At 38.6% G+C, this 23455-nt stretch overlaps 1 protein-coding gene across 3 annotated transcripts in view; it reads right to left on the bottom strand.

Moving 5' to 3' along the window:
• Positions 1 to 23455, bottom strand: part of REPS2 (RALBP1 associated Eps domain containing 2) — a 224437-nt gene that overhangs the window by 46353 nt on the left and 154629 nt on the right. For all 3 annotated transcript variants that reach the window (XM_077482206.1, XM_077482205.1, XM_077482204.1), the window contains exons 13-16: positions 21342 to 21387; positions 17314 to 17450; positions 14973 to 15034; positions 13813 to 13881 (exon numbers count right to left, since the gene is read on the bottom strand). In XM_077482206.1, the coding sequence (XP_077338332.1) occupies positions 13813 to 13881; positions 14973 to 15034; positions 17314 to 17450; positions 21342 to 21387 (314 nt within the window). The remainder of the gene's footprint in view (positions 1 to 13812; positions 13882 to 14972; positions 15035 to 17313; positions 17451 to 21341; positions 21388 to 23455) is intronic.

Genomic DNA, 23455 nt, shown 5'->3' with positions numbered 1-23455 from the left:
AGCTCAATTTTGAGTGTCATGGCCCAGGCTGTGAATACCTATGTACATGGGATTTTTTTTGTTTTTATTTTAAATAAATTTGCAAAGATTTCAAACAAACTTCTTTTACATTGTCATTATGGTGTATTGTTTGTAGAATCTTAAGGCATCTTAAGGCAAATCAATGGGAGTTTCAATTATTATATTTCAACAAATTCTGATTTGCAAGGTTTGTATACATTTACATACTTTATAATTCATGATTCCTAGGCAGTTTTAGTATTTCACAGACTGTACTTTGACCTGTAGTTTATATTAGTTTATGCCATATTTTTTGAACTGCGTTGATCTGCGTAGATTAACGTGGGCTAAAAACAAGGGCACATAGGAGTCAATTTTCTTTGTGTGTCCTGTCAAACCATAACCACACATTGTAGTGAAGTGCATTGCATAAAATGCAGCATGTTTGCATTTCTAAATATAGCCATATAGCGTCCCAATGTTCCAAGAAGCACAGACTTGAATGAAATGTAATTTTCAGTAAAGTAAAAAAGTAAAACAATGCAATGAACAAAACAATGAATGATTAACATCTCCCCGTAATGCCCCTACACAATACACACATGTATTGGTGTGTGGACTGGTGGTATGAATTATCCTGAAAAGAAATGTATAGTCTTTTCTTTCTTTCTTTTTTTTTTTAGCATGTAAAAATATTAGCGTGATGTATGTAATTTTACTATTAAGTGTTAAAGTGATTGTAAAGTTTTTTTTATATATTACAAACAGGTTTATATACCTGCTCTGTGCAATGTAATTGAACAGAGTGACCCTGATCCTACACTTCTATGGCCCCCTGCCGCTGCGGCTGGCTCCTCCCCTTCTCAATGTGCCACCATAGGAAGCCACTTCCTATCACGGCACACCTGCGGGCTCAATCTCAAGCCACGCTTCCTGTGTCAATGCCAAGGAACGCATAAGGTAATACATTTTTAGGCTTTAGAATCCCTTTAATGTTTTAAAGACCCTGTTTCTATGTATAGGTTTTAGTTTGCCCATTACATACTCAAGCTCTGATTCTTCCTTTGCAGTGCTATACAAAAGGTTCTGCTTTGCTGCTCTTTCTCTTAATATAAGTCTTAAGACCCATACACACAATCAGACAATCATACAATAAATTGTTTTTCAAACGATCATACGATAATCTGATCGTTAGTACACGGCTTTCGTCCAAAATTATCTGAAGGGACACACACGTCAACTTTTTTCGTATGATACTAGATCGTACGATTTTCGTTCAATCGGTACAGTTTTCATTCAAAAATACAATACAATACAATACATGACATCACTTCCAAATTTGTATTCTGTCGCATGAGAATTTTTGTACTTTAGTAACCTCTTCATTTTTGATATGAAGACTAGCGTGCAAAAAAACAAAACAAAACAGACGATCATTTGTCCAATAATCTCATCGTTTATACTAGGTTCAAGAGTCAGCTGACTCACTGAAACCATGCACTTCCTTGTGTGGCAAATCTCATCTCAACAGTTACTTGACAGAAACAGTTATTACGGTAAGATGCTGGAAGTGTTGTTCAACAAATCACTGTATTTGATACAAAGAATATATTTTCTTTATTATAGAACTTAAAAAACAGTTACAACAGTAATAGTTTAAACATATAAAATGAAAAATTATACATAATTTAAACTGAACCAAACCCAAGTATGCTCCTCTTTATGTAAAAGACCTTAGATTTATATCTAAGAGCTAGGCTATTTGAAGGAATACATTACAAGCAAATTCAGATAATGAAGGGCCAAAATTAACCTCAGACTATTTTATATGGAAATCTTGTTGATTTTTGACATACGATGCAGAGAAACAATACTAAACCAGACATACTTCTCCTTGCTTGAATGTAACGCATCTGCTTGGGCTTGGTATGACCTTAAGGTGCCATCTAGTGGAAAATCTTGTGAATGACAATGTGATGTACAAAATCTTTTATTCCAGTCTGTCATTTTATATCATTTTGCATACAATCCAGAAACATTTCAGATTGCTTATCCTTGATCTTATTGCTATATCATCCATGAATTACTGGATTATACTTAAAGGGAGTGTTGTATCACACTTGTCAGAAGCTAGACAAATTGTATATTGGGTTTCCTTTATCACAGCATTTGATGGAAAAACAGAAAATTGTTTCATATGCTTACTGTAATTTTCCTCTCCTGGTGCCCATCCATGGCAGCATACCTGCTTCGGCTCTAACCACTCCATGGGGACCAGTGAATAGCAGGAAAAAAGAGCAGTCAAGGCCCCCCGCTTTCTCTGTACTGTTACATACTGAGGGTGGGCATGTATGCTGCCATGGATGGGCACCAGAAAAGCAATTTTTCATTTTGGTAGCATACCTGTGATAAATAACTAGTGGACAGGGTGGGTGATGCTTGAAAAATAACTTTCATTATCAGGATATCAGGGAGGACAGACCCTATTGGACCCATAAAAATGAGGAAGGAAATCTGATTACAAAGGATGGGGAGATGGCATTGAATTTATTCTTCTCCTCAGTCTTCACAAAGAAATTGGGGGGGGGGGGGTTCAGTAACCAAAACTGCAGTGTTTATCGTCATGCCACATCACAGAAAGCACCCTCATGGCTAACAGAGGACATAATTAGAGATAGACTTGGAAATCTCAACATTAATAAGTTACCGCGACCAGATGGCTTGCACCAAAGGTTCCTTAGGGAACTTTGTCAATTAATTGCCAGACCGTTGTTCCTAATTTTTATTGACAGTCTACTAACAGGAATGGTACCAGCTGATTGGAGAAAAGCCAATGTAGCACCAATATTAAAAAAAGGGCCAAAATACATCCCTGGGAATTACAGACCAGTTAGCCTAACATTAATAGTATGAAAGCTCCTGGAATGGATGATAAGGGACTATATACAAGATTTTAGTAAAGAAAACTGTATCATTAGCAGTAATCAGCATGGATTCATGAAGAATTGTTCCTGCAAAACCAATCTATTAACCTTCTATGAGGAGGTGAGCTGTCATCCAGATAAAGGAAGGCCCATAGACATGGTGTATTTGGATTTTGCAAAAGCATTTGAGACAGTTCCCCATAAATGTTTACTGTACAAAGTAAGGTCCATTGGCATGGACCATAGGGTGAGTACATGGATTGAAAACAAGTGCAAGTTCAGAGAGTAGTGATAAATGGGGGGTACTTAGAATGATCAGGGGTGGAAAGTGGTGTCCCCAAGGGTTCTGTGCTGGCACCAATCCTATTTAATTTGTTCATAATTGACCTGGAAAATGGTATAAACAGTTCAATCTCTGTATTTGCAGATGATACTAAGATAAGCAGGGCGATAACTTCTCCAAAAAAAATACAGAAGTAGCAACAGATCCCATTGGGGGAAGACTCTTTTCCTGGGTGGTTGAATTTTCAGCACTGCTCTGAGAAACTAGATGATTAAAGGTTCTTCCACCCACCTCAATTTTCTAAACGCCAAAATTGCTGCTACTTGGACTTTCAGTAAACTTAGGTGGCAGATTCGCTTAGATCTTTGTGTAAATGTTGTAAGTAGAAGACTTACTTAATTTTTACAGAGCTGATATTACACATGAGGAGCAGCCTAAGACCTCCAACCTCCCCTTCTTAACACCCATGCTTGCAGATTTATTCTGAGCAGGTTTGGGTGCTTGAACTCTTGGTGACAACAGAAGCAGAACCACTGGAAAAGGTACTGGCCTCTGGACACCGATATAAATTACCAAGGCAAACCAGTGCAAGCAAGGTCAAGAAGGTAGACTGGTGATGACAGAGGTGCCCTGTCTCACAAGCCTCGACAGGAATATCATTACGAGAGAAAGTGGAAGAAAAGCAAAAGTCAGACTGCAGTTCCAAGGAAAGACCAATGCATCCATCCCCTCCACAACGGGGTGCAGAAATTGGTTTAGATATATCACTAACTGCTTGAATCTTCAATCTGCCCTGAGGCATGCTTCTCTCAGGTCTGCAGGTGGTGTTCCGCCCAAGACACTTTAGGCGTCACCTCTTCCAAAAGTGTGCTGCTGCTTGTACCTCCCTGGTGTTAGATGTAAGGTGTTAGATGTAAGAGACTGCCGCTCTGTTGCCTATTTGCAAAGGGATCAGTTTCCCCTCGATTTTGTACTGCATGGCTGTCAGAGCTGAAAATGCTCCTTGAATCTCAAGGACATTCAAGACCATGCCCTTGGTTGGAAACTTCCATCTACCCTAGACCCTGTTGTCCTACATGCAAGTGCCCCAAACGCTCTTGCTGGCATCTGATGTAATTGTGATCCAGTTTAATGGACCTAAGGGAGGTGAATTCCGTAAGAATTCCCTCTTCATCCACCAACACAGACTCTTCTTCATGCAACCTTGAATAATTGTTCTAGGTATTGTTTCCTCCATTGAGCCAAAAATGATATTCTGAAACTGACGTAGATGTCAGTGGGACCATGGGGTCATTGGTATAAAGGCTGACATTGTGCCCAGTAGGCCGACATCGTATCCAGCAGGTTGAGGAATGGGGATGCTGACAGGAGAAAAGTGTCTGCCCCTACAATTTTTGTTTGAGGTTTTTGATGACCTGATTTTTTTTTTTTAGGATGGAAGAGACACTAAGGCATTGGTGGTATTAAAGTGTGCTCCCAGGTATATTATCTGCTGAGCAGGAGAAAGTTGACTTTTCTCAAAGTTGATAATCCAACCAAATCTCTGGAAAGTGTGTGAGAATTTGGTCTCTGTCCCTGTCCCTGGCCAGAAACTAAATATCGTCCAGATAATGATGGACATGGAGGCCCACCTCCCTGAGGGGGGCTAGAATAACAATGAAGACCCCCATGAAAGTCCTCTGGGATGTGCAAGGACCAAATGGATGGCTTCTGAATTGCAAGTCCAACTGAAAACTTCAGATATTTATGGAAAGACAAGATGATTGGGATGTGGAGGTAGGCATCCTAGAGGTCTAGAAATAAAAGTGTAAAAAATAGCAATAGCATCCAGTAGCCTGACAGCACGTATTTACTCAACAAGGTGACTCCATATGTGAAAAAAATAAATAAGTGCTCCACATAGCGTGATAACGTTACAACCAGTTTATTAAATCACACCAACACTCCAATAATTGCACTCACATTTCACATAGTGGAAAAAATCCTTTAGAGTAACACACAGCAAACAAAAGCCAATGGTTCAGTAGTGTACTGCGGCCTCGGCGGACCAGAAGTGTGCGCTCAAGCTTAATCTCTCACCTACTCCTAGGTTCCAGCTTTCAGCAGCAGTGTAGCTTCTCAGTTGAGTGGGATCTCATGTCAGTAAAATTGATTGTCCTGTAGCTGCGCCCTGACATGTTTCGTCATTAAGACTTCCTCATGGGATTGGCTACACAACCCATCGATCAGTTATTTTATAGTCAACATACTTCACGCACGCGCGCATGTTAGGCAAAGATAAATCCGCGCACGCATGTGGTTGTTAAACACCCACACCCGCTATACAACGTATAGCTCGGGCACGCACATTATACCAAAATCACTCCGTGCACGCATATGTTGACTTAATCTACACACGCTTAACGTGCCACATGTCATCTGCGCACCCGCGTGCGAAAACCGCCAAATATAATCTGCGCACGCGCATTATACTACGTCAAATTGCGTGCGCGCACACTCCATGTCCCCACGGCCGCATTACTCCAAGCGGAAATGATATTAGTCACAGCACAGCTGGTGAATGGGCCAACATTTTCCATCAAAGTAATCACAACTTGATTTCAATTCAAATGGAGAATATCTAAGCCATAACACCTTTACTCTTAAAGTGATGGTGTGTACAATATAAAAATCATAAAAATTGAACACTATGTAGAAGAGCATCATGGCACACCATATTAATTTATAACTAATTTGGTGTAAATTAATGTTAATATATGGTAATACTACTAACCAGATAGAAACAAACAGTAAAAAAATTATAAAAAATATATATATATATATATATATAAAATAAATGGATGGGCAAAATCTCTATTAAAATAGACACTAAAAAAAGCAATATAATACATATGCATGGAGGAGTTTTAGCAGTAAAATCTGCCCAATAAGGATTCACAGTGACCTAGACCTTACACAAAAATTAGCCTAGTGTTCCTGTCAGGTAACCTTATGAACTTCTATAGGACCTCAGAAGTTAGTACGTTGATGTCAAAATTTTATATAGGTCTCTCTCACATGACTAGCGAGAAAAGGTCCACTGGTAGGTTCCCCTCGCATGAGAAATTGGTTCTACCCCCTACATGCACCAATGCCTAACTAATCTCATTTATACATTCCCTCAATCGGTAACCCTATCTCAGCACAATGAGGGTTCATATAATCGATAATAAACATAAAAGTCTAGACTACTATCATTTTGAAGAAGCTTTTAAAAATATAAATGTGTAAACATCACATAAAAATTTGCATAAGAAAAACGCATTAATAATTAAATTTCACAAAATTCATAAAAAACCCAGACTCTAGGAGAGATGAGGTAAAAAAAAAAAACAGAACAGAACCGTCAATCATAGTGAATGCCCCATATCAAATTAGAGGTGCAAAATATATAAAACAGCTGATATTTATCTTATAGTGCCGAATCGCATCAATCTATATCGAATCAAAAATTATTGATAAAACTATTTAAATCTAATTCTAGGTTTAACCCTCTAGGAGGCAAACTCTTCATCAGGAAAATCCAGCGAGTTTCCCTTTGGGATAAGTCTCTAACCCTATTGGACCCCCTCCAAGAGGGGTGAATCACATCTATCCCACTTGTAGCAGAGAGGGATCCTTACTGTGTTTCTCTTTAAAGTATAGTGATACACTATGGTACTGGAAACCTTTCCTTATATTATCCAAATGCTCTGCTATACGGACTTTTAATAATCTCTTAGTCCTTCCCACGTAAAGTAATCCACATGGGCCTCACATAAGATATACAATCTGTGAGGAGTTACAGGTGATGAATTCTTTAATCTGAACATTTTCTATATTTTTTCTATGTTCTATAGACAACATTTGGCCCTATTAGTTCCCAGACTCCGCTCACTGTTTCAACACTGTTTAGATAATCAAGTTCTTTACTTCTCCCTGCTGGGGAGAAGAGGACATTGACCAAACAAGGTCTCTGTCTTTCTCCCTGTTCACTCTTATGAACGAACCTCTGGCAATTTCTTTGCGTGCCTCTCCGGAGGTTCGGGCACTCGAGCTTGGTGGAATCCGTGAATGTACTGCCCTCTATGCGGATGACATGTTACTTTTTTTGAAAGATCCAGGTCCATCTTTACGAGTGGTCTTTGATATTTTAAAGACGTTTGCACAGTTTTCAGGTCTCAAAGTCAAGTAGATTATGTCAAGTGTAATGTCAACTGATGCTGGGACGCAAGAACACGTTGATCCTGCTATTCCTAATTGTGAGTATCCAGATTTACTTATCTGGGCATGCAGATATCATTTAGGGTAGGGGATTATATGTCACTAAATTTACTACCTTTGATTCCCATGGTTAAGTGTAGGTTGGAGGCCTGGTGATATTTACCACTGCCATTAATTAAAAGAGTGAATTTTCTTGAAATTAAAATCGTTATTTTCCGATATGGGTCCCACGGACTTACTTTAAGCACATCGATAGCCTCTAGCTCTTTTTTATGAAACCCATCATAGGATCAATTGCCTGACCTCTATAAATACTTCCCGGCGGGGCAAATGCAAGGCGATGACTGTTGAGGGACGAACAGTATTAGAGGAGGCTATCACTGGATCTTATGAAGGACTATCTAATTTAGTGTACAGAGGCTCCCGGGTGCAGTCACTCATAACAGGTTCCATGAGAATAACTATAGGAATGTGGGATAAAGTAGCAGCGACCATGCACCCTGGAATAACTTCCATCTCCTCGTCTTCTCTGTCTCCCCCATTTTGGTGACATTCTGGACCCGGTCATCTGGGCAGGGGTTGGAATCAAAAGAGTACAGATTATTGTGGAGGGGGGGGGGGAGAAATGGACATTTGATCAACTCAAGGTCAGATTCCAGTTGCCAAACTGGTACCTATTTACCTTTGGGTCTCTGTTTAGCTCTGCTACTCTAGACCTTTGGCCATAGGCATTGGAGTTCCTTTTACATGATGACTCTTTGGTTAAGCATATGTATGTAATGTTTAAAGAATTATTTACAGTGCGGCCGAAGGCTCTTAATAAATGTAGAGATGTTTAGATGCAACTTATTTCAAGTTTTCAGGGAGAAGACTGGGATGACATTTGGAAGCCTCCTTTTCAAAAGACACTGGTGTCAGCTAGGGATCTTTGGATACCGGAAGTGACGTCTCCTCCCGAGCGGTACGCTCGTTGGCTTGTTTGCTGTGCACTCTGTCCTCCCCAAGTTTTGTGAGTAGTTTGATGTTGTTTAAATAAACTTGGCATTATTTAAATCTACTACACTATGGTGGACTCTATCTATTCCTATTCCTATTCCTTGAGTACATATCCCGACATTATCCATGGAGGAATTTGATGGATGACGGTGACGCTAGAGAAGTGAGAAGCTCCCTTGTTTCTCTCCTGAATTCAATTGTTCCCTGCTAGAGGCTATTTTTGCTGTATACCTTATATATAGAGAATAGAAAGCTAAATTCTATCCGACAGGGTGCTGCAAACACTTTATGAGTTGGCTCTCATCTAAATATAAATAAGTAAAAAAATGGTGTTGCGCTCCCAGATAGCGCAAAACGACTACTGAATACACAACTTATATCTTACAAACAGATATTGTAAATATAATAGTGTAAATAATAGTGTAAATAAAGGCTAAGAGCAAATAAAACAAAGTGCATATGTGCATAACATATCTAGATATTGAGATCAAGAGCAAATAAAGTAAAGTGCATACATGCATAACATATCTAGATATAAAAATTAGATCTAAAAATAATAAACGGGTAATTCATGTATCAACGACAATGGTGCTGTGGTAAAACGGTGATCCACAAAAATAAAGTGCTAAAGTGCATATAGCAAAGCAGCTTCAAAACCAATTGCGTTTTAATCAAAGTGACCAATAGATAGACCAATCGTGAATGATGTAGTGAAATATCACAACCAGATACAAATAAGTAGTGCAGTTGTGTGTTCACAGTGCCAAGCCAACTCTCTCCGTTTGGGAGATCTCCACGTGTTAATACCAGGTAATTACCTTACTGCTGTAAGGTATACAGCAAAAATAGCCTCTAGCAGGGAACACTTGAATTCAGGAGAGAAACAAGGGAGCTTCTCACTTCTATTCCTATTCCTTGAGTACCTATTCCTTGAGTACATATGCCGACATTATCCATGGAGGAATTTGATGGATGACGGTGACGCTAGAGAAGTGAGAAGCTCCGTTGTTTCTCTCCTAAATTCAAGTGTTCCCTGCTAGAGGCTATTTTTGCTGTATACCTTACAGCAGTAAGGTAATTACCTGGTATTAACACATGGAGATCACCCAAACGGAGAGAGTTGGCTTGGCACTGTGAACACACAACTGCACTACTTATTTGTATCTGGTTGTGATATTTCACTACATCATTCACGATTGGTCTATCTATTGGTCACTTTGATTAAAACGCAATTGGTTTTGAAGCTGCTTTGCTATATGCACTTTAGCACTTTATTTTTGTGGATCACCGTTTTACCACAGCACCATTGTCGTTGATACATGAATTACCCCTTTATTATTTTTAGATCTAATTTTTATATCTATGCACTTTACTTTATTTGCTCTTGATCTCAATATCTAGATATGTTATGCACATATGCACTTTGTTTTTTTTGCTCTTAGCCTTTATTTACACTATTAATTACACTATTATATTCACGATATCTGTTTGTAAGATATAAGTTGTGTATTCAGTAGTCGTTTTGCGCTATCTGGGAGCGCAACACCATTTTTTTACTTATTTATATTTAGATGAGAGCCAACTCATAAAGTGTTTGCAGCACCCTGTCGGATAGAATTTAGCTTTCTATTCTCTATATACAGCGCAGGAGCCCTTATATATACAGTCAGCTAGGGATCGCCTCATCCAATTTAAACTGGTGCATAGAATATGTTACACTCTAGCTAGGCTAGCCTCTATCTATGGGTCCACTTCGGCAGAATGCTGGAAATGTACAGCTCCACCAGCAGACTTTGACCACATCTTTTGACATTGTGGGGAAGTGCAAACTATCTGGTCAGGGGTTACACACACTTTGCAGGAACTTTTATTAATACCAGTCCCTTTAATCATTCCAGTCTACCCCATGGGGTTGGTTGAAGACTTGGTTCCTAAAGGGGCACAAAGGACGTTTCTATCCAGCACATTATTTTATGCATTTATATCCATTGTATTATTTTGGAAAAAGTCAGAGGCACCATCACTAGCATTTGGAAGGGTATTGTTAATAAATCATTACCTTTTTTTACAAAGCAACGTATGCGACTCTTACAAGTATCTTTTGCCTTGGGGGGATGCTGGTCAAAGGGTATACTTTTGGATGTTTTTTTGACTATGCAGGCTTGATTGTTGACAGACGGGAACACTAGATGATCTTAGAGGATGTGAGTGTATTGCCTTTCCTACTGCACATGCGTGATTCGAGCTAGGCTTTCTAAATGGTCCCAGTGTCTTCTGAGACCTACGTGTGTCCCAGAAGGCAGCGGGGGGAAGAAGGAGGGGGTGGAAATACTCTGAGATCGCCATGGTGATCCTACCCAGAAGTGGGAGCTGGTACCTGTCAAAACCAGGTACCCACTCCCCCTCCCCAAAAAGTGCCAAATGTGGCAATGGAGGGAGGGTGTGAACAATCATAACTCCCCCTTTTGGGTGGGGCTCTGCTTTAATTCTGAGCAAAGAGTCCACTTGAATTCATACAAAAACTTGCAAGCATGCTTGAATATCAGAGACCAATGTAGTATGCATTTTTGTTGCATCACAGCCCCATTAACCACTTCCTAACCCCTATATTGGAGCACACAAAGGTAAGACAGATTACTCAGAACTCCCAGTTGGGTAGTAGCAGAGTTGGGTATTATGGTGAGAGTTTCTAGTACTGCGCAGGCTAAGAGAAGTAGGTGGCAGAACTCTGTGGAGCACTGTTTATTAGGAGGAAAAAAAGGTTAAAAAAGTGGTATTTATTTGCAGCCCTCTTTTGTATTAGAAAGGATTGAGGTTTTCCTGAATTTTTTAGCTAAGCACTGCTACTATGTTTGCCCATTCCTGAACCAAATATTTATGTGGCAATAGGTGAAATTATAGAAATACATTATAGGTTGTAGTATTATTTAGATTGGAATATTTAACGGGATACATGGGGTTTGACTGTTATTTTTTCAAAGAAGATTTCACTGATTTCACATATAAGAAGCCAGGGTGGACTAGCCCTTCAGTTATGGTAAATTTAGAGAAAATTATACAACTTTAAAGTGTAACTAAAGGCAATTTGTAAGTAGAGAGGCACTAGAACACCTGTCTTTTTTTTTCACTGCCGTCTGTTCCCCCATAGGGAAACTCACCCTCTATGTTTGGTTTATTGTTATCTTTGAAATTAACCACTTGCCTACTGGGCACTTAAACACCCCTCCTGCCCAGGCCAATTTTCGGTGCTCTCACACTTTGAATGACAATTACTCAGTCATGCAACACTGTACCCAAATAAATTTTTTGTCCTTTTTTCCCACAAATAGAGCTTTCTTTTGGTGGTATTTGATCACCTCTGTGTTTTTTTATTTTTTGCGCTATAAATGAAAAAAGACGGAAATTTTGAAAAAAGACTGAAAATTTTGAAAAAAAAAGCATTTTTCTTTGTTTCTGTGATAAAAAATTTCAAATTATAAATTTTTCTTCATAAATTTTGGCCACAATTTATACTGCTGCATATCTTTGGTAAAAATAACCCAAATGAGTGGATATTATTTGGTCTTTGTGAAAGTTAGAGAGTCCACAAGCTGTGGTGCGAATCGCACAAAATTGATCACATCTGATGTACTGGTGGTCTATCTCATTTCTTGTGACCCGAACAAGCCAGGAAAGTAAAAATACCCCCCAAATGACCCCTTTTTTGAAAGTAGACATTCCAAGGTATTTAGTAAGAGGCATGGTGAGCTTTTTGATGTAATTTTTTCCCACAATTCTTTGCAAAATGAAGATTTTTTATTTTATTTTAATTTTTTCCACAAAATTGTCATTGTAATAGGTTATTTCTCTCACGTGGCATGTGTGGGACTTTTCCACAGCCTGACCACATAGAGAGGTCCAACATGCAGGGAGCACCGTCACGTGTTTTAGGAGCATAAATTACACATCTAACTTGTTGACTACCTATTACACTTTTGAAGGCCCCGGAGCACCAGGACAATGACACGTGACACCGACGTGGCACTGATAACAGATGGCACTGATACATAGCACTGATGACAGATGGCACTGATATGTGGCACTGATGACAGATGGCACTAATATGTGGCACTGATGACAGATGGCACTAATATGTGGCACTGATGACACGTGACACTGATATGGCACTGATGACAGATGGCACTATGTGCCACTGATGACACATGACACTGATGACAGATGGCACTATGTGGCACTGATGACATGTGGCACTGACAGATGGCACTGGGGACAGATGGCACTGACAGGTGGCAGTGGGGGCAGTGGGGACAGGTGGCAGTGGGGACAGATGGGCACTTTATTTTCCTTTATTTTTTTTTATTTATTTTTTTACACTAACCGCTGTGAGATCTCACAGCGGTTCATCTCTCCCTCCTCACACGCTGTCTGTGTGAGGAGGGAGAGTGGCGATAAGAGATGATCTCATATGTTTACATATGAGATCATCGCTCATTGGGCACGCCGATCGTGCTGTAAACGGCCACTGTGATTGGCCGTTTACAGCGATCTGTGACTGACTGTGTCCGGGGGACACGGCCAGCACAGAACTTCCACCGATGCACGCCCGCCGCGGCACGCAGAGGGGAAGTAAAGATGAGGATGTCCAGGGACGGCCTCCCGGCAGTTAGCGTCCGCTCTGTAGCCGTCTTTTGGCTATAGGGCGGGCGCGAAGTGGTTAAAGTAAACGCATATCCCAAATGTTCCCATTAATAGAGGGGGAATCGTCCAATGGGGACACCAGTTCTGGAGACCCCAGTGACGCCCTGAGATTCCCTCATCTTGGAGAGATTTTTCCTTATTTCTTGTTTTTGCTATGGGACAGCAAATAAAGGGAAATCCTCCCATGGGACACAGATGGCAAAAAAATGACATGGGGTTATAACCCTCCCCTACTCTATCTAAAAAAACAAAAACAAAAACAAAAAAACCCTTTGCCTTTAGTTACACTTTAAATCTTATTAGCGTGTTTATGATATGAGTTCAGTAGCTGGAGATTTTATTAAATAGAGCAGAAGTATATATGTCTCTGGGACAAGAAAAGGTAATCTATTATTTATCAACTAAATCGATACACATATTACTGTTTTTGAAAGAAAAGTACTTTCAGAGCTGGGGGTAAAAAACAAACACTGCTTACTAATTCTCATCTCTCTGAATTGGACAAAAAAAAAAAGAAAAGACAGCAACATACTGTATGTACAATATGGATAGAGACAATACGTTATCTATTTCTGCCCCAGGAACCTTGCTAAAAAAAATGTAATATATAAATTAAATCTGGACATAAAGCAAAAAAAGTTTAAAAAAACAAGTAAATAAACATCTTACGTGTTCTTGTGACTTGAAGTCTGCAAAAGCTGGTATCTTTTGTTCTGTGTTAATATTCTGGTAGGTAATCTGCCAAAGAAAGACAACTCCCATTAGACAATATCACACTGTGCTATCAGTGTTGAGATGAGTTTATGCTGCTAATAGCTATAATATATGGCTTATGAAAGAGATATTCTCTTGGCAGCTGTACAGCCTGCTGTTATATGAATTTATAGGTCTGTCCTAATGCACTCCAAAAACAGCCCTGATGGCTTACGATTCTTACACTCTATTACCAAACAAGCCCCACATATGGGTAGAGGAAGTGAAAATCATCTTTAAATGACAGTGCAGCTTGCTAAGAAATGTAATATGTAACTTCCCATATACACAGGCATTCAAGTCTTAGTTATTTAATATGGCAAGCAGCTTGACTGACAACTAAGAAGGTAAGAGGGGCAGGATGGGGCAAAACCATGCTTGCCCCTTACAAGAAAGGTTAGGATTTACATATAACCTTAACATTCTTATTATAGTTACACTATTACAGTACTACTACTACTGCTACAATTAAACAGAATTAGGCAGGACTGAGAGACAGTGTTTGAAACAAATATATGTGCTCTGTCTATGCTGCTGCTGATATGTAAATGTTCATGCAGATACAAAAATGATTAACTTCACTTGATATAAATGAATGCAGATCTGTATTCATTATTTCATTGTGATTTTTTTTAATGCAAGCAAAAGCACCAGAATTTAATTTGGAATCAGTCACGTGCAATCCCCTGTACAGCAGAGCTCAGACCTTGTTTGTAGAATTCCCTCTACCTCACACAGTTCCCAGTATATATCTGTGCTGTTGAGCTATATCACTTGCCACAAATCTAAGTCATTAAATAACCTTTGAAAAACTCACATGTAAACACCAGCGTGTGATTTATGTTGTCTGTGCATGTAGAGCATGCCGTTTCATTCAGGGAATGCGAGTTCCTCTACTTCTTCTATATAACAATAAAGGTTTTACACTATAGCCACTGTGAGACGGTTTTCATGATGCTTCCCCATGCATGTCTTGCAGAGTTTATCAATTGCATGGGACCAACTAGTTCTGTTCAGAACTACGGTGGGTATGCAGGTTAAATGTAGTGTGATTATAGCTGTAAACATATTCTTACCTGTGACACACCAGGTCTTGGAGGCAGAGCAGGGGGAGGTTGTATCCATCCAGCTCGAGGAGCTGTAAAAAAAACATGAAATAAAAGAAAAATTGGATGAGTGCACATTTGATGTACTTTAGTGGTATGAAATATGAAATTATTTTTTTAAATGATTTTGATCATCTTTGTCAATCTAATCAGTTGGTATAAGCTGTAGTAGATGGCTACAGACATCATCAAAAAGGTCTATGGAATGTATGCAAGTATAAGGACAATTACAGCTGGTAAACGGGGGAAACAATTTTAGATGAAGTCACATAAAAATATTCTGGTGGCATTGATTGTTCAGTTATGATAATTTTATCTCTGCAAAGATATTCAATTCTTGTTTAAAAAAACAATGTCACTTGCTATCTGCTCATCTTAATACTGTTCTTAAAGCAGAGTTCCACTATTTTTTTTCACTTGCTCTAAATCCAATCTCCAGCCTCCATTTGCTTTTAAATGGTAATTTTCTTTCTTCTAAATACAGTATACCTGTAATTTATGATTTTCATGAGCACTTCCTGGTCCCTCCGCCTAGGCAATTACGTCATTAGGCTCTTCCCATGGACACCTGCGATATCGGCATCATGTATCCCAGGATTCCTTGGGAGTCGTCTAATACCGAAATCTCATGCTATTTCCCATCAGGAAATGAGTAGAATGAGCTCCACACAATGGCATTACTGGGCAGGTGCGAGATCGGGAGGAGCATGTTGCACCGTGCCAGCTGCACCGATTCCCGGAATAGATACAGGAGGGCTTCATAAGCCCACAGTGGAGATGGACCCTGCCAGCTTATGAGATCCGGGTACTTGAACTTGAATTTAAACAAAATTAAAAAGGACTAAAGTGATAACACTATCTAAAGACTGCATATAAGGTAGAGCAAGTCGAACACCACAATCTATCATTGCTTTTGTTATGAGTAGATTTTAGTAAAACCTCACAGCTACTTATTAAATACAGTCTAAGAAAACAGATCCACAATAGTTTTTCTGTTTCCACGACCCATGTTTTTTTTTTTTCTATAAAAATATATTTAGTTTCCAAGTGGTTTCGTTTTCTCAAAACCGTGGTCTATTGTAAAACGCTATTGATTTTTCCTGCAGCCTATGAAAATCCAATATCATAAGCTATCTTTACTGAAGATAAATCATGTTTCCAGCAGCATGATCTGGCCGTATCTTTGCATCTATGTTTGCTGTAAACAGGCTGTTCCAGGCCAACTTTAGACTAGGTTCACACTGAATGCTGCTTTGAAATCGTGTGACTTCACTTGAAAATGTGCGATTTCAAAGTGAAAAGCATGTCAGTGCAACTTCAGGTGTGACTTGGCAGACATTTGTGTGACTTCATGCACAGATGTCTATGCAAGTCACACCTGAAATTGCCAAAAACGAGTGCAGGAACTACATTTTCAAATCGGTGCGGCACCGCAAAATCGGCATCACAACGATTTAAACAGTTCCATTGCAGACAATAGAGTGAGACTTGTCCTCATCACTGAATCTAACACTCATTATAATAATGATGTTCAGCTTGTTGCGTTTAAATAATCATATTCCTCTGAAGTTAACTCTCTAGTTAAATGCCCATTTTAATGCAGACTACATTACATTTGCTACTAAATTTGGAGCTGTTCCCTTAAAATAAAAAAATCGGAACTAGATCCCAAATATAACATAAACCTATAACATGAAATGTAAGGTAAGGAAAAACCATAGAAATACAGACCATTCTTTTGGCTGTATCATACACAATGCAAACTAAATTATAATGCTATAGATAATCCACACCATTGTTTTTTTGTGTGGATGTGCATACTGCTGTATAGATTTTTATTTTTACTCAGCACTTTCTAATTATGGTAATTGAAGGTGAATTAGAGCTAACTACTGATTTCTACACAGCAAATTACAGTGCAATTTTGCCTGGCTGCTTGATATAAGAATATCTGCTAGCTAACAGTACAATCTGCTGTGAACACAGTTGGCTGTGTAGAGGTAAAATCCTTTAGACCAAATCTTGCTTTAAAATTTTGGGCAATTTAAATAATCAAACAAAACAGGCTACCCTATTATCTGTTGGAGAGTAATTTGCCAAAAATAGATTGGTAGGAATGGAAGTATTTAGAAAGATGGCTTATACCATATAACTAAACACACCAGGAATGAGGGAAAGGTCAGACGGTGACTCATCTGAATCAGTTGATCAAATGACTGGGTTGGTCATATCTAGCAAGATTTAATATGTTTATGTTTTATACTGTAAGCAGAATCCTCCAATTATAGAGACATAATCGATGAGTGATAACCTGGGGAATGTTGTTGGATGATTCTGTTCAAGTCCAGTGATGAAGCTCTGGAATGGGTTTTCTGAGGTCTTGGTGGTGGTGTGGGAGGTTCCTCTACTTTCTTCATAGTTTCCTCTATAGATGTGCTGGAATATGACCTGAAAGAAAAACACATTGAGTTTATTGTAATATGTGAAAAAAAAATGATTATGCGAAAAGCAGCTCACAATCTTTGCCCCCTAAAAACCTAGACACACATTGCAATGGAACCTGAATGAATGAGTCAGTTTGACTCGCACTTGATGGAGCTCATCTGTACTGATTGATGCAGAATATGGACTTGTCCTCTTGTCATGGTGTTATGTAGTCAACTGTTCCTCAGCTGGCACTCAGAGCACAGCTGTCCATTATGTTCTTTCTTTGCCATATTTTTCCTTACCATTCTCTCTATCTGTACTCGCTTAATGATCACCAGCATAATTACGCCATTTTGTGTAAAATTATTAGCAGCAATAGACCCAGTCCCTTGTCACCACTATTGGGCATAGTTTACACTTCAGAAAACACATCCTGCCCCCATCATCACCTACCAATATACAAATGGATTTAAAAAATATTGAAAATGATACTGGAATTTTCACCTACATTTTAAAGTATATATACACAAATAAATGATTGGGTTTACATACTTTAACTAGCAAAATATGCAATTATCAACTGGTAGCTATACAGTAAATAAAAATCTATTCTATTCCCTATATATGTTTGCTATACTACAACGTAGAACAGACAAGGTGAAGTTGAGAAGAGTTTCTGCTGACTAAGCAAACATTTAAAAAAAAAAATGTATTGTGCCAGGAAGTATAATATAGCTGTATAATCCACAACACAATACATAAAATATTATGTTCAATATATTTTTAGTAAATTATTTAAAACATAAACAGTAGTCAGGATTTAATTATTTTCACATAAAACATACATTTTACCCAATTATTAAATGAAACAAAGTATAAAAGGCCAACAATATTTGCCATGAATATTCTGGTGCTGGTTTTTGCCTATACTGTATTTTAGCCCAACAGTTTTTAATGGAACGCCCCTTTAGTTTTGCCTAGGCAACAACCTGTGCTTGGAAAGGGATACCTTGTATCAACAGTAATACAAGGTATCCCTTGTGTTACAAGTGCTGTTCTCTTATTAGAGCGGGAATGTTTTAAATGTAAACCCTTTAGCTGCTGTTCATTTAACTTTGTCAACACTGCTTCAGGAAAATGCCTTGCTGACCTAATTACAGTACGTTTTGGTACAAGCTTGTACCCTTTAGTTTTGTTCTAATGGTAAAATTTTTAAAGATACAGTGCCTTGAAAAAGTATTCATACCTCTTAAAATTTTCCACATTTTGTCATGTTACAACCAGAAACGTAAATGTATTTTATTGGGATTTTATCTGATAGACCAACACAAAGTGGCACATAATTGTGAAGTGGAAGGAAAATGAGAAACGATTTTTAATTTTTTTTTTACAAATAAATATGTGAAAAGTGTGACGTGCATTTGTATTCAGCTCCCTTGAGTCAATACTTTTTTCTCTGCAATTACAGCTGCAATTCTTTTTGAGGATGTCTCTGCCAGCTTTGCATATCTAGAGAGTGAAATGCTTGCCCATTCTTCTTTGCAAAATAGCTCAAGCTCTGTCAGATTGGATGGAGAGCTTTTGTGAACAGCAATTTTCAAATCTTGCCACAGATTCTCAATTGGATTTAAGTCTGGACTTTGACTGGGTCATTCAAACACATGAATATGCTTTGATTCTAAACCATTCCATTGAAGCTCTTGCTGTATGTTTACGGTCATTGTCCTGCTGGAAGGTGAACCTCTGACCCAGTCTCAAGTCTTTTGCAGATACTAACAGGTTTTTGCGAAGATTGCCCTGTATTTGGCTCCATCCACCTTCCCATCAACTCTGACCAGCTTCTCTATCCCTGCTGAAAAAAAGCATACTCACAACATTATGCTGCCACCACCATGTTTCGCAGTGTATGTTCAGGGTTAAGTGTTCGTTTTCCTCCGCACATAGCATTTTGCTTTTAGGCCAAAAAGTTCAATTTTGGTCTCATTTGACCAGAGCACCTTCTTCCACATGTTTGCTGTGTCTCCCACATGTCTTCTCGTAAACTGAAAACAGGACTTCTTATGGCTTTCTTTCAACAATGGCTTTCTTCTGTGTCACTCTTCTATAAAGGCCAGATTTGTGGAGTGTCCGGTTCACACTAGTGCAATGTCAGACATTGCATGTGATGCACACTGCATTGCTGTGCACATCACATGCAATGTCTGTGCGATGCGATTTCAACCATACAAACTGTATGGCTGAAATCACATCGCATTCACAAAGAAATGGTGCAGGGCCCTTTTTTTTGGTCTGCACTGGAATCGGATTGCAGATCTTAGTGTAAACCACTGTGATATTCAGGTGCGATGCGGGAACTCACACTGGATTTGCAGGCTTATTGCATCTAACTAGTGTGAACGTGGCCTAATAGTTGTCCTGTGGACAGATTCTCCCACCTGAGCTGTGGATCTTTGCAGATCATCCAGAGTTACCATGGGCCTCTTGGCTGCTTCTCTAGTTAATGCTATCCTTGCCCGACCGGTCAGTTTAGGTGGACGGTCATGTCTTGGTAGGTTTGCAGTTGTGCCATACTCTTTCCATTTTCCGATGATGGATTGAACAGCGCTCTGTGAGATGTTCAAAGCTTGGGATATTTTTTTTTATAACCTAACCTTGCTCTAAACTTCCCCACAACGTTATCCCTCACCTGTCTGGTGTGTTCCTTGGCCTTTATGATGCTGTTTGTTCACTAAGGTTCTCTAATAAACATCTGAGGGCTTCACAGAATTGCTGTATTTATACTGAGATTAAAGTAAACAGGTGGAGTCTAGTTCCAAATTAGGCGACTTCTGAAGGCAATTGGTTTCACCAGATTTTAGTTAGAGGGATCAGAATAAAGGGGCAGAATAGAAAAGCATGCCCTACCTTTCACATATTTATTTGTAAAACATTTGGAAAACCATTTATAATTTTCCTTCCACTTCACAATTATGTGCCACTTTGGGGGTTATTTGTGAAAGGCGAATCCACTTTGCACTACAAGTGCAAACTACAAGTGAAAAGTGCACTTGAAATTGCACTGAAAGTGCACTTGGAACTGCAGTCGCTGTAAATCTGAGGGGTAGATCTGATATGAGGGGAAGCTCTGCTGATTTTATCATCCAATCATGTGCAAGCTAAAATGCTGTTTTTTATTTTCCTTGCATGCCCCCTTCATCTACAGTGATTGAACTTCCAAGTGCACTTGTAGTTTGCACTTGAAGTGCAAAGTGGTTTGCCTTTTGTAAATAACCCCCACTGAGTTGGTCTATCACATAAAATCCCAATAAAATACATTTACTTTTTGGTTGTAACGTAACAAATTGTGGAAAATTTCAAGGGATATGAATACTTTTTAAAGGCACTGCAGTTGGTGGAGAGTTGAGGATTGACAACTTTATTTTCTTTCTCTGACTGAGATACCGGAAGACCTAAATGGCCATCCAAAACATACTGGTCTGTTTCATTTGTACATTTTGTAAAACAAATAACAAAGGGAGGTGCTTGTATCATAAGACTTTATGTTGTAAGATGCTGTTGCAGCCATAAGCTTCTTTTAACCCTTTGACTGAAATAATACATACATCATTGGCTACATACAATGTGGTACAGCCAGAACATATATTAAGCATCCATGACAGTTAAAGGAATTAAGTAATATATGATTCAAAAGTATTTTCTGAAACTAAACTAAGGAATTGTAAAGAGGCGTTTCTGTTATCATGGACCCACCATTCTGAATTCCCTTGTAGACAGCTTAAAAGTGCTTTTTATGTTATTACTTTTAAGAACTTGTAATTTGCTCTGTTACTTTAGGGCACATTTCATTTTGAAAAGTGCTAAACATATATATAGTTTATCATTGTTATAATAAATAGTTAGGCAAAGTGTTACCTAGATCGTGGCCTTGTTTTAGGTGTATATGAGTCCTGGTGAACAGCTGAGTGGAAAAAGGAGAACAAAAAAAAACATGATGACTTCATACACATACAGGCTAAATTTGTGATCATTAGTCATTTTTTGTTTTTGTTTTATGCAGGCTTATTCTTTCACAGGTGGATTGAAATTTATGGAACATGACAAAACGTTTCTATAATTAAGTGTCCCTTTACTTTGTTGAAAATGTATGCAAAGGCTACAAAATAATTTAGTATGTCAAACATTATAATAAATGAGCACCTGAGGCCAAAAAAAGTAAGAAACTTCTTGAAATTTTGAGAAGTATGCCACAAACCCTTGGAATTGATAACGACTGGTACAGACAGATTTTGGAAAGCGTCTGTTATTCATTCTAAAAGTGATACAGCATATGCCAAATTCATTCACCTGCCTAGAACTTGTAATTGATTTTGGTTCATGCTGCATCACTTTTACAATGCACAAGACAAACTCTCTCAAAATCTTTCTGCACCAATTTCTTTCACTGTATGACTAAAGAGAGTTGGTCTTAATTAGCTCCACTTTCATAAGATAGAAACTGCTGGTATGTTATTTTGAATTTGGCATATTCCTTGCACCACAATATAAAAATTGTGCATTTTACAACTACCTGACTTTGGTGCAATAGTCACTGTCAGAACTAAAAGTGTTACAGATGCTTTATGATTTTGTCTCAATACAACAACAAGAGGGATTAGCACCAGAGAAGTTGTGCAGCAGCTTTATTAAATTCCCACCAATCCCTAGAACGCATAAAGACTGTTGCAGGCAAATTTTGCATAGGCGTCTCTTATGCATTCTTAAAATGGTGCAGAACCCATGTACCGATCTAGACACTTTTGCAAAATCTGTTTGTGCCAGTTTCTCTCTGTACGCTAAAAAAAGTTGGTCTTAATTTGCTTGACTTTCATAAGATATGAACCATTGATATTTTATTTTAAATTTGGTGCAATTTTAACACCACAATGTAAAAGTGGAGTATTGTAGAACTACCTGACTTTGGTGCACGAGTCGCTGAGAATCAAGAGTGTCGCAAACACAAATGCTGGGAATTCAGCCGTTGCTTGATCAACAGGTTTGTCCATTTGCCAATGCAATAGTTGTAAGTCTATCTTTGACTTGTCTGGTTGTTTATGCATTGGAAACTTGAACTGCATTTGTTCTTCACTTGTCTGTGCTTATCCTGCTCATATGCCCCTTACTCTGCTCTTGTTTGTCATTGCTTATTTTACCTGTCTGGAACACAGAACCTGTTCTTCTGTATTTGACCTGAGCATCCGTCTACTGAATCTGTTACTGTATCCTGTTTGAGCAGGCCATCTGTCTAAGGACTTACGCAGCTCTGCATCTGTCTTGCCTGTTGTCAAATGTTGCCCATGGCTCTAGTCTACTGATTTCTGTGACATTGCCTATATGGTGCTTACGGTCATTTAAAAAAAGTGCTAGGCTGAAAATTCTCAGTGAACTTTTGCCAACTGTCAACACTCACTGCCAGTAGTTTCTGAACCTATATACAACCCACCTCTCACACACAATGCTCAAATCAACTGCACTGCTCACAAATATCGGGTTATATGGTTTAGGGAACTAGAAGTAATCCTCTCAGTAAACCAAAGAATTTAAATACTTGGTAGCTTATCTGAATCAAAAAAATGAATTAGCACAAGAATTAGTGCACACAGTTAATCTTCTTACTGTGAAGGTATTGCCTGCCTGCAAAATGAAGCAGAAGTCATTACAATTGCCATTGGCATGACCTATTTTCTGCATGTGCTGAAATCACTGCTTATTACCAGCTTTACTGGGGCATACACAGGCAGGCAACACATTTTTAGTTAATTGCCCTGCTGTCAGAAGAAAAAAAAAAGTATTATTATATATTATTATTCATTATTATTACTTGGTATGCCATTTCTAAAAGTAGAATATAAATGCATATGTGATAACTAGTATTATGTACTTAGCAGATTATATACCCTGCTGATACTTCTCCACAGCAATCACCTGTAAATGTATCATATGCTCATCTAATTATTCATCTTGAGCGAAGGCTAAGAGCTAAATCTGAT

This window comes from Lithobates pipiens, unplaced genomic scaffold (assembly GCF_037356315.1).
Source record: "Lithobates pipiens isolate NorthernLeopardFrog02 unplaced genomic scaffold, aLitPip1_a1.2 Scaffold_16, whole genome shotgun sequence".
Taxonomy (NCBI): domain Eukaryota; kingdom Metazoa; phylum Chordata; class Amphibia; order Anura; family Ranidae; genus Lithobates; species Lithobates pipiens.
This window is presented reverse-complemented; position numbering and strand designations above follow the sequence as displayed.